Below are 12,430 nucleotides of genomic sequence, written 5' to 3'. Positions count from 1 at the left end.
GCAAGTATCCGGCATTGGACATGATCAGAGGCAAGCTACTGGGAGAGATAGGTCTATGTTCCTATAACTGTGGATGAGGAAAACAATTTATTTAGAATTTGTCAGCTCTCTGCTGCCTTGAAAAATCTCGCCTGTGAACATAATCGTGCCAAGGTCATTTCTTATTCGTGGTTCTGTCAAGTGAAAAATGGACCTCAGCAGAAGCTCAATCTGTGTTCTTGCATAAAGCTGAACAGAGTTTAAAGCTGTGTGCATTTGGCAGTTCCTGTAGTCTTGGAAAAGCATCCACTTATTTATTCAATTGGTCACAAAATGTACTTTCCTCGTTACTTGTTTTCTTGTCCCTATGGAGATAATTAACTAAGTGTTAGATGAAAAAATAAGGACTGTATGTTTGGAACGACGCATTGATAATTCTGACCTTTGCTCTTTAGACACCTTGTTCATCCATAAATCTTTACGTAAAAAAGAAAATGCACTTTGGGATTCTGAATTTTAAAAATTTACTATGTTGAGAAATAATTATTTTCTTGAAGTGATGTCTGCATTACACTACGTAGACTGCAGCATTAATTTAAAATGGAAAAAAGTCATACTGTGGAATCATGTCTCAATGTCTACAAATGTGGTTTCTCTAGTTAACTTTTTGTTTAACTGTTGAGGTGAAAGTCTTTCTGTTCCGCTTAGGCTACTCTCACTACTCAAAAAACAGATCTTTGACAGACCTTTAATATCAGTTGCTGGTAATTTCTGCCCCGTATGTCTAACTTGAATTATCTGCTTTACTAGTAGTAGAATTATTTCTTCCCTTCAGTCTAACTGTACACATCATCATTTGTGTATTTAGCATTAACCGTGCATTTTCTCTATGCAGGTTTTGGTATTCAGTGCTGTTATTTTCATATTTAACAAAAAAAACCACATTATTTCAATGAATTGACTTTTTTTTTTTTTAAATACAAGGTACAGCTTCTGTAATTTAAAAGTTGGCAAAAGTGATCTGTAGTTCTTTTGGAATCTGCCCTGAACTCTTGAAAGTTGGAGGTGGAATTCAACATCTGTATGTCCCAATATGTTTGCAAATTGATTATCGTAGGAGTGAAGGACTGAAGGGACCATTTGTGTTGAATTTAGTCTTGTGACCATTTAGGCAACTGCTCATTATACACTCATCAAACCCCACCTTAGAACAAGTTGAATTGTTTTGTCTCCACTATTGGAAGATTGATTGATACAGTGATATGTTTCTTAATGTCTTGTGTAAATAAATTCATGCTTATTTATGCCCATTGATTTTTAATACCAATATTGAGCCTTAATGTAAACATTTTTTGTGCATTTATAGAGAGATCTATTTTTTTCCAGGTGCGGCAGGGAGCAAATATAAGCCAGGCATTTCTATTTTGCTTTCCTAACTTAAGTTCTCTGTCCCCCTAAGACTTTGGTGCCCAGACAGACATCTGGCTATGCATAGATGTAGAGTTTGGAGCAGAGTATGACTTTGATGGAGCAGGAAGAGGAGAAGAGAGCAGGACAAGGCACTTACACTAAAGTTCTTTCTGCCAGTAGTTGCCATCTTCTGTCTCTGAATCTCTGGATTTGCTTTAGAAGGACGAAATGACCGTTGAAACATGATGATGTGGTTGGCGTCTATCTTCTCGTCATTTCATAGGACCTGTCTGCCACACTGCAACACAAAAGGACTTGAAACAGCAGAGGGACTTAAAAAAAAGTAAAAGGCTGGTAGGGTTGGGTTTAGATTAAATATAGTCTGTTGTGCTGAAATCTCCTTCTGTGAGCAAGCAGCAGGGAAGGTGGTGAGGATTTAGGCCTCAGGAAAAGTCATTTAATTGCTGATTACAACCAATCGCTTTCCCAAATTCCTTTCCTCATCTACTGGAACAGTGGTATTTATCAGCCAGTAGTCCAGGGAGACTGTGTAGAAATTGGCTGGAACTCTTGAACCCTGTATCTGTGTGGTTCCATGGATGTTGTAAATATCACAGATGAGATGTTGGACTCTTTAATGCCAATGTAAGTTTTGTTAATGACTTGCTAAGGTCAGGATTTCACTTATGTTTACATACGTGTTGGACTTTCTTTTGGTGGTACTCTGAGGGTGGGAAAGAATTTGATTGTTTATCTAAAATGGTGCTGAATGGATCTCAGACTGATCCAGTGCTGCATCTGGATTCACTTTCACAAGGGACGATATGGAACAAAACTCTTGAAAAATTACTTTTTTTTTTAAATTGAAATCAGAAGTCTTGAAAGCCCTCCCATTTTACTGTTTCGTGGGAGGGAAGGGCTGGCAACTTCATGTTTTCTCAATTGAAGCAAGTTATCGGATTTTGAATATGCTACTATACTGCTATAGGTAATAATGCAGCTATTATCAAAGGTATGCTGCAAGGCATCATGGGCTGACACTCTCCAATCACCATGTAAATCTGCCTGACACAGCTTTAAAAGAAATAAAACAAGACTGAAAGCTCCAGTGTTTAGTCTAAAAACACACATGGCTGTGGTTGCTGTTTTAGCCTACGTGGGCTAGCTGTGGAAGCCTTTTGTCAGCTCTCTGGCCTACTGGGTGGTGTCAGCTTGATTTGTGTGTTAATTTGCTGACTTTTCGGTTTGATACTTTCTGTTAAAATTCACATACAGAGCCTGTGTGTTTTTGCTTTATTTAGCAGCTTTCCCTAATCGAAATGCTCTTCCGAAGGCCGCCCTTGGTATCACTGAAAGTAAGAGAAGAACATTTATTCGCTGTTGGAATCATTTGTTCACCATTTATATGATACTGAAAGGACGGAGGCAGATGGAGAGCCTCGCAAAGTGATGATATAACCAAACGCAGAGAAGAAACACAGTGGCAGTCTTACAAGTTCTTTCCCTTACGGAAAAATACTGAATAAAATGATGAGTGGTGTAAGCCATGAACCGCCTAGCATCAGCTCAGCCTAGTGCCTTCCTGGCACCAAAGCTTGTCCTGTTTAAGTGTAAGGATCCTCCTCACTCCATCTCACATGTCCTTGCTCTTTAGGTCTGGTTTGCTTGAGGAAGATGACATGTTGCTGGCAGAAGCTGCCAGAAGCCAGGAAACAGCCCCGGACTGCATCTCAGTCCAGACTTGCAATTAGGATGGTGTTTGGACAGCATTTTTCCTTGTGTGTTGATGGCATGTGTGATCGCCTGTGGTGATTTTCTTGGGGCAGATGAGGTACTATGGACCTTCCTCCCTGGAACAGATCCCTTCTAAAATACAAGTTGGTTGGGCAGTTTAGCTGGCACTTTAATGTTGCACAGAATAACTAGTTCTGTAGAGTTTGCGTGGCCTGAATGACTTCCCTCATGCTCATCTATTAAGAAGGGATCTACAGGCCAATGTATGGGCACCGGGGTGTTTATTTTCAAATAAGGGGTGAAATCATGCTTACTGCATCTCAGAAACTGAAGAGTCACGCCTTGGAAGTGTCCCTTCCAAGAACAGCTCCAGAAAACAGTTCCTTGAATCTCTAACATCATCTTGTAATTTTTGAGGCAACCCTCAGGAAGCGGTTGAGGGGTGTGGGTTTGGTGTCAGGTAGAAGGCTCACAAATTCCCGTTGGACTTTTGATAAAAATAGAAAGATTGACCACTGTTTAGACGTAGTCGTCAAGTATTATTTCCCTAGCTTAAAGGAATGTCCCTTTATGCCTGAAAACAAAAAAATGGCGTTACCCATTATGTCAGCATCTGTTGTGTGTTGTTAAATACCTGCCGTACCACATACCTTCAGCCACAATTCATGGATGAAGTAAGTCTTTGTTCTGACCTGTTGCTGCAGCTTGAAGCTCCCAGTGATTGCAGTGAAGCTAGGATCAGGCCCGTAGTGGAGAGAGCCTCTGAAGTCCTCTGTAACTCATTCAGTATAATTTAAAAAAATCTAGGTTTGTATTTGCCACCACTGAATTCTGTGTCCTGTTTTCCTTTCCACAGGCAGAGTCACCCCAGAACAGCTCAGCTCGTACATTCAGCTTTTCAGAAATAATCTCAAAGCTTTGGAGAACCATTGTGGTCTTCTACAGCTTGTGCTGGCCACAGTCCAGACTTTGAAACACCCCCAGACTTCCAAATGGGACAACTTCCTTGCCTTTGAGAGATTACTTCTGCAGGTACATATTATGTGAATTTATTTGACCCAACTGAAAGTGTTTTATTTAATTTTTTTAATTCCCATTGAATTCTGTTGCTTGTATTTTTTATGAAGTGTGTTGGATGTCTTGCGAAAAAGTGGTTCCTTATTGCCAAACTGGTAAAAGGAACGGGAACCTACATAGGTAATCTTCTATAGTTTTGTCTAAGAATAATTTTATAAACAAAAGGGTAGACATTAAAAGTGAAGTACATAAATAATCTGAATTGGGTGACAGATTTACATCTATATGAAATTTCAAGATGATATAACTTTTAGCATTGGATGGGATTATTATTATTGCTACCAGTCTGAAGATGCTTCTTGAGGTAACAAGCTGAATCAAATGCAGAGAGGACTTTGTTGCTACGGGAGTGTAAAACTTGTGTAATTTACTGAGCAGATGAAAGCAGAGTAGGAAATTCCATCCAGCAGGAGAGTGAGGTTTCTCTTACTCACAGCTGTGATCTACCCTCAGCTTTTCCCACCACCACGTTTTTTACAGCATCCTGTTGGTGACCACAGTATTATTTACATACCATTTTGTATCACACTTGGATTTCTTTCAGGAAATTAAGAGTTATTGGTATATTGAACTCTATCCTACTAACCTTTGGAGATGTACCAAACAAAGGAAGAGTTTTTCTAAGAACCTAATAGAGTTAATTTCTGCCGAAATTCAGGGAAAGCTCAAAACTTTCCTCCCTGTGCTGTTTCTTTTGTCATTGTGCTGTTTTTAGAGGAACCATCTTCTGAAATCCTAGCAAGAGGCAAGTCTTCATGAGCTAACTTCTAATGAAGTTAAAATTGGCCTTAAATGAGTGAACTGTATAGTGTGGACCTCAACTAAAACCAGATACTTCTTTTGTAAAAGGTATCTGTCTTTGTCTAGATGTCAAAAACAAACCAACAACCCGACTCTTCCCATGATCTCTGGCAGCAGGATGTAATCCCTGGTCCTTTGAGAACACTCAGCCCAAACTTCATAGCTTTGGAGTCAATGAATTTCTGAGACATTTGGGGGGCAAAAAATACAGAACTTAAATAGTAGCAAGCTCTTGTCTACATTAATTTCAAAAAAACTATTCTCTCTTGGTAATACTGAAATATTTTGGAATAACGTAGGCAGTCTTCTTTCTGTAGTTAATAAACAAATACCTCTCAGGTGAAAGAATCACTACAGCCGTTCTTTGGTTTGTCTGGGCCATAAAGCGTGGTACTGACAGCCCATAGTCCCCTCCTCTCTCTTGCAGTGACTCACGTCACATAGCTCTTCTCAGAAGCTGGCTAAGTTCCATCTGAAAACCAGTTCAGCTTTAGAATCAAAATAAAGCTGCAAGCTCAGCATTGTTTTCACAACAACAGGCAGCTGCCTATATAAAAGCCATGCCGTAAATCATCAGGGAGTGGAAAAACAGAGGTAAGAAACAACCAAACTATATATTTCACAAAAAAAGAAATGTATAACAAGCACTCTCATAATCGTAGGTGGCTTTGGATTATACCCACTGCCTTCCACCCATCATATTAAGGTAAAATGTGTTAGCCAAAGCAAACTTTCGAGGCTAACATTTGTAACTGTTCCTTAAGCACATACTCATTTTCAGTAGTTCAAACAACAATTATTCTGAATTACACAATCTGCACAGCATGTATCCTCTTACTGACTCTATTTTGAAGAGTCTGACATGCATTATCCTGCTTCTGAGCATGCGGCCTGTCTCTGATCTGTTGACAGGGGTTTGTAGGAAGAGCGAAATACTGGGAGACCCAGAAGACATCAGAGATATTTTTATTTTAAAAAAATCAAGTAGGACATTACATTGTGAGTGGTTGTTACATGGCACTCTGCACTAAATTTGATGCCATGGTAGTTTATTTCGGCAGGACTACTGAGAAATTCTTTAGCATAATTGTTATGTTTCAGATATTTTAAAATAATAAATCTTTAAAAATCCTCAATATAAAGTAATTGTTTCAGCATGAAAGTAGTATTGTTACTGTCCTATATTGGAACCATGTAGAAGATGATAACTGTTTGTGAAAGATCTACTGGGAGTAATATTATTAGACTGGGACAGTGTTGGAATTCTAGAGTTTTCACTGATGGATGCAAGTCAGCCTTCAGCTGATGCCAAAGGAGATAACCCAGTATAAACAGTTGGTGTTAGAATCCTCAGATTTCCCCAAAAAATAAATCTGCACAGTTTTGGAATTTCCCTCATTACTGGATCTCTCTGATGGGTCTCATGATTCTTTGCTTAGTCTACTTTGTGCTTTTCAGAAACACCACATTGCTGACATTAAACCTTTAATGTAACTCTTACATTAATGAATGTCTTTCATTTTTCTGACCTTTGCTCCTGCTTGATTCGTTGCTACTTTCAGTTATGCTGCAGGTACTCAGTTCTAAAAATAGCCTAGCAGAGGTAGAAAGCAGCCCGCTTCCAGTATTTTATCATAATTAGAAATCTGTAACTACTTTTTCAGGCCTGTATTGTCTCAATACGTTTTTTTACATCTCCAGCAAGGAAATTTGGTCTAGACTAGAAGTCCTCTGAAAGCCGGTGCAGCTGCACGCTTACGGAGTTGTCCTCTACTTAACTGTGATGGATAAATGGTCTGTGAGTGAAACTGGATTTTGATGGGATCATGGCCTTGACCTCAAAGGAAAGAGGATCGTGTGCTGGGTTACAAGTAAATGCGTCAGGATGATTCACCTTCTCGATCACAAATTTTCTCTGTGTTCTGCTGCTCTACCTCTGCACATGATGGAGCTTTTACTACCCAGAAGTTTTAAATGCTTTATGAATTGAGACAGTATATCCTGTCTACCAAGGAGATATCCCAACCTAGCAGATTTTTCTTCTCTTGAGGGCCTCTTTCCATTTTTCTAATTCTGATCATCCATAAAACTGATAGGTGGGAAGGCGAACACAAGCTAAATGCTGCACCACGCTGCCTGCAACTCCCCAGTCCTCCTCAGGTCACTGCCTTGCTTTCCTTCAAGTGAGGATTTAAAATTTAGGGAGGTAACAGAAAGTAAGAGAGAGTGTTGTCACTCCACACTTTTCAGCTCTGTTTAGCTATATCCCCTGTTCTCCTCAAAATTACGACTTTCATGGAGGTTTATTAAGCAGTAGAGGCCCATGGAATGCAAAAGCACAAGAAGAGGAGATCTCTCCAGAGTTTAAACAAAATGTGACACTGTGAGAGAAAAAAAAAAAATTAGTATTGTTTTTAACATACACTACTTGTATATTCACTGAGCAGGGATTTCTGCCTCCAAATTCATCATAAAAGTACCCAGCAGCAGTAGGCAGTGTGAATGGGGGCATAATGTGCCCCAAGAGAAAGCGCAGTTGCTCCGTGAAGGGTACTGCTCTGAAATTCCCCAGGTTGGATGCCACCTCTTGGATTTGGCTGCATCCTTCTGGCGTAATCTTGTTCTCAAGATTTAGGAGTAAAGTGCTTCTCGTATTGAGTAGTAGTCTATTTTATAAATAGCCCCATCCATTTAAATAGCAAGGTTGAGGTTTATTCAGTCCAAGCAAGTTTATCAGATTGTGTTTCTAAAATAGCATATGAAGTACTTGAAATGCATTTCCCCCCAAATAAAACAAACATCTCCAAGCAACATAAAATTCTGCTGCTGTACTTTGGAATGAGGCAGAAGAGGGAGGGTTTAAGTTGATTCCAAGTTTCTGTATGTTGCCACGAGCAAAGACATTGTCATGCTGGTAAGTGTACTCTTACTACTACCATTTCTGTGCGGCAGCAAATTCGGGCAGCACTTGTATCAGTTGGCACTGCATGGCAGCTAAAGGTTCATTATGTCTTGTCCTCAGCTAATTGTCTGCTGCACATTTTTACATGCAAACCTTTCCGCTAAACTGAGTGGATTTAATCCTGCATGTGCTGTGTTTGGATCCTGTGGCGGAAAGTTCCTGGTGTAGATGCCTATTTAATGTTTCTTTCTGTACCATATAATGACTGGTAATAACTGGAACTAAGAGAAAAATATCTACCACAATATTACTGGTATTATTTGTTTTATTCCTTACAAACAACTCATACTTTATCAGACAGCTTTTTGCATCAGGACTGTTGAAAGCAAACATCTATTTTGACCTGTCCCAAAAAGGGGAGGCATGTGTTTTGTCTTTAGGATGAGGACATTCCCTTCTTTTTTTGAGATGTCTGGGCTGAACTTCATTGTAAGTCTATAAATGTACCAGAACTGTTATCTTAAAATAACTTCATTGCCAAAGTAAGGAACTCTGAAAGATTACTAAATTAATTGTTATTTGTTATTACAGTGTTGGGGAGGGGATTTTTGCTTCTTGGGGCTTTTCTGTGGCACAAAGGTTTTGCACCTGCTGACCAACATTTCACAGCTTACTGGGAAATTAGACAGCTTCAGTATTGACCTAGAAGCCATGATGCTCCCATTGGATCTCAGTACTGCCGAAGTTTTGTTTTGTGATGCTGAGTAATGTCACATAATCTCAAGAGTAGTTGGAATTAAAGGTCATCCTAAAAAAATGAAACAATAAACCCCCACAAAACAAAACATCCCCCAAATGTTCCCAGTTTCATTCAATAGATGAATGAAAAAGTAGAGTGCAAACTGGGGACTGTATTGTTCTGGTCGGCTATAATTAGCTTTGATTCATATCCAGCTAAAAATCCTTTCAGCTTTCAACTATTTGAATTGTCTGATTTCTTAGACTTAAAGCTCCTTGAATTGGGACCAAGTCCCCTCTGAGCTTTGACTCCCTTGTTGTCCTGCAGTGTCTATGAGGCAAGCGCCTTGCTGATGGGGCCAGTCCTGATGCCACATAGCATTTCCAGCTGTGACATCAGAAATGTCATCAGTGAGTTGGGAAACAGCATGTTCTAGCAGGTGTTGAGGACGGCTATTCAATGGACGTGACAATGTGTACCACCACCTCACCCACCTTGTCCTATTGCTCTTGGATTCAAGCTCATGATCAGCCTACCTAGCTCAGTTGGTGCATTACTTCTATACGTCTAGTCTCTGCCTAGAACATCCAGATGGGCACTGTGCGTCACCTTGACTGCTTAGAAAAACAAATACAGTGCTGTAATGCCAATTAGCAAGCAAAGATAGATCTTACAAGAGGGGCTGCCATCTATCTATATATCAAAGTTGTCATTATGTGTCCATTCAATATAGAATATGTGATGTATCTGTCAAAGTCATTACCTTCTAAAGTTAACTTACTTGTTTTCAAAGGATGACTTGGTTGTTTTTTAAATTTTACAAGTTCTTTTCCATTCTTCTTTTTTCAAAGCTTTGCTATCATAGGAAAGAGAACACTGTAATATTTTAGCAAAAGTATCTGGAGTTTTTAGTGGCTCCTGTTAATAATATAAGTAGGTCAAATACTCTGGTGGTGGAATCTATGTACACATACTTAACGTGGAGAGTTCCTGACAGTATAGTATTTTCATGTTTAAGTTTCCAAATGCTAATTAGTTGTATTTTATTTTATTTCTGTTTTCCTATTTTGGTGCTGTAAAATTTGTCAGAAGACAGATTTTTTTTTTTGTCGTTAGTGTCTTGAGAAACAGAAAATATAGACATGTTTTTAGGAGAAACAGAAACTTCGTGCCAGATGGCCATTCCAATGTTTTTATTTTTCTGTTGGCGGAAAGTGGTTATGAGGTTAATAAAATGACATCATTCTTTCTCCTGTGAATATTAGAGTGCAAACTCACAAAACAAAGAGGTGGAAAAACTGCAATACAGCTGAGTATTTCACATTGTAATTAAAGTTTCAGTAGCAAGATCTAATAGCTAGGGTGTTAGTAACCATTCCACCCTGTGCCGTGATTCTCTACCGTTTTTACAAATGCAGGGTACACATGACTCATTACTTAATCAAAGATGACATTATAATTTATTTGCACTTTTGGCCATTGCAGAATATGGTAGGCGTTGTTCACATATGCATGCCTGCACAGGACCCCGTGCCAATAAATTTGGAAACTATAAGACACCAGCTTGCAGCCTTTCCCTGCCTCGAACTCACTGTAGTTTTCAGACATCTCATCTCTTCTACAGGGTGCGGTAGTTATGAGGTGACACTTATCGACGCTAAACTAGTATAAACCAAAAGCTTATGCATGAGCTTGAGGGCTGCTGAAGCAAGCAGTTTCATGCAAAGCAGTAAGGAAATAGAAAAGTTTTTGGAGTAATTCCTCTTGCTCTGCAAGAATAATTCATAGTTCAGCTGTAGTGAGACCTTTATTTCTACAAAGAATAGATTAAGATCAGTGGCATTCTTTGTTATTATTATTTATATTGCTTTAGTCTACATGCAATTTATAATTATGTAGCTCAGCTCAGTGCAATAAATTGTCTTCTTGGTGGCCTACAATGTCGATAAATAAATCTTTTTAGAAGAGATATCGCAACAGTATTTGGAAAGAAGACCCATGATGTTAGCTGCCTGTAATTAGAGATGTTATACTGAAAAAAAAAATCTTGAAATTGGATCAGTCACTTTTCAACATAAAGCTACATATGGAATGAATTGTCTTGGTGGGAGTTTTGCGTGATACCATGTTGATTGCAAAGGTCATCCTCTGGAATTTGGTACCTTTTGGATGAGATCGCAGTTTAGACGCTGATACGCATTCTGTCTTACACAGCTAGAGAATCAACCATAATTTGTTGATGACTTCTGAAGAGAAAGTGGTCCTGCAGCAATCACTTACTTTAGCATCCAAATTATTTGCAGTAAGTTCTTGTTTAACCATATTGGACTTGCTCCATTTAAACTGGGAGTTGTTTCCAGAACATGTAACCCCATTTGGATTCTGCCTTTATACATGTGATGTTTTTAGCTTTGCAAGTATTTATCCTACATAAAATTTATGTTAAATTTCATGGCCTTGCTTAAAAACTGGTGTATGTAAGCCCTGCAATAGTGTTGCTTCTTGTTGCCTGCCTCACATGGTCTCAGTTCATTTCTTTTGCTTGCTCAATGCCTCTTATGTTCACGATACCTTGGTTTTTACAAGAATTCAATTGTGTCTATGTGTTTTCTATACATTTCTACAAAACAGAACCCTAAACTGCTGGGGGCACCTCAGTGCTACAGCAGTGCAGGTAAAACAGTGGACTAAATTTGTGCAAGTGATGAGCTGTTTTGAGTGTGTTTGGTTTTATGCACCAACCATGATATTCCACAGAGGAGGAGCTTGTTGGTTATAATTCATGTTCCGTGTCCTCAGGGAGCCCAGTTATAGACCATTTCCCAGGTTTGACATGCCAGAATTAAGACATTCCAGCTAGTTTTGCTCAGAAAGATATGTGTGTGCACGTGTGTGTATATATATGTATAAATTCTTCTACTCTTTATATGTATATATAATTCTTCCAGTCAAACTAATTTTCTGTGAGTAGAATGCTCTTGTCAGACTACTTTGAAAGCAAAATAAAGTATAGGTAAGTGTTTTTTAAAATGAAATAAATCCTTTAAGAGTGAACAGAAGCTATTTCTACTTACAATTTGTTAATCTGTTTAAATAAAACTGTTTTAAGTTTTTCTAACACTGGCTGACAAAGGGGTTAAAATATCTTGAGTGGGGTTACCATATCACATGGGAGCTAAGAGTATCTTTCCGTATTCTTGTCAAATAAATGTGTTTGTGTTTGGTCTGAAAAATTGCAAATTATTGCCACTGTGGCTCTCATTTAAAAAGCAAAGACCTCCCTCCCTCATCTTCTGAAAGAGCTAATATTTTGTATCCAGATAAGGGTCACATAGAGCCTCTAAAAAGAACAGTTAATAAAGAAATGGCTTTCTTGAGTGAACAAATGTCCACATCAATAAAACTTAAAAAGCCTTGTGGGAAGAAAAGGCTAAACGTATTAAGTATCTATGTACAAAACCGAAATACTTGCTGTAAAATAAAAGAATCCCAATGTATAAATGATTGTAATAGGAGCCAGCTCTTCGGGCAGGTGGGGGAAGCACACAACCGCTACCACCCCTTCTACACTGGCACACATGAATTTGTTAGGAGTTTAAACAATTAATAGCTTTTTCTGCCCAGTTTTCTTTTGAGACGCATGTTGAGATTACAAGGCAGTGGATGCCTGCTTAGCCCGTGTTGCAGAAGGGCAGCATCATTCTCAGCTTGGTATGAACACTTGGCACCAGCAATAGCCGGAGCCCATCCCCAGCCCCGGGGAATCCCTGCGCGGGGCTACAGCTTAG

General features: G+C 39.0%; 1 protein-coding gene across 1 annotated transcript in view; it reads left to right on the top strand.

The window, feature by feature from the left end:
- Positions 1 to 12,430, top strand: part of SCFD2 (sec1 family domain containing 2) — a gene marked incomplete at its 5' end in the record, with an annotated part of 209,598 nt that overhangs the window by 54,105 nt on the left and 143,063 nt on the right. The window contains one exon of the mRNA XM_082483103.1: positions 3,984 to 4,155. Within this exon, the coding sequence (XP_082339229.1) occupies positions 3,984 to 4,155 (172 nt within the window). The remainder of the gene's footprint in view (positions 1 to 3,983; positions 4,156 to 12,430) is intronic.

The sequence above is a fragment of the Vanellus vanellus genome (genome assembly GCF_965231255.1).
Source record: "Vanellus vanellus genome assembly, chromosome: 4".
In the NCBI taxonomy this organism is placed as follows: Eukaryota; Metazoa; Chordata; class Aves; order Charadriiformes; family Charadriidae; genus Vanellus; species Vanellus vanellus.
This window is presented reverse-complemented; position numbering and strand designations above follow the sequence as displayed.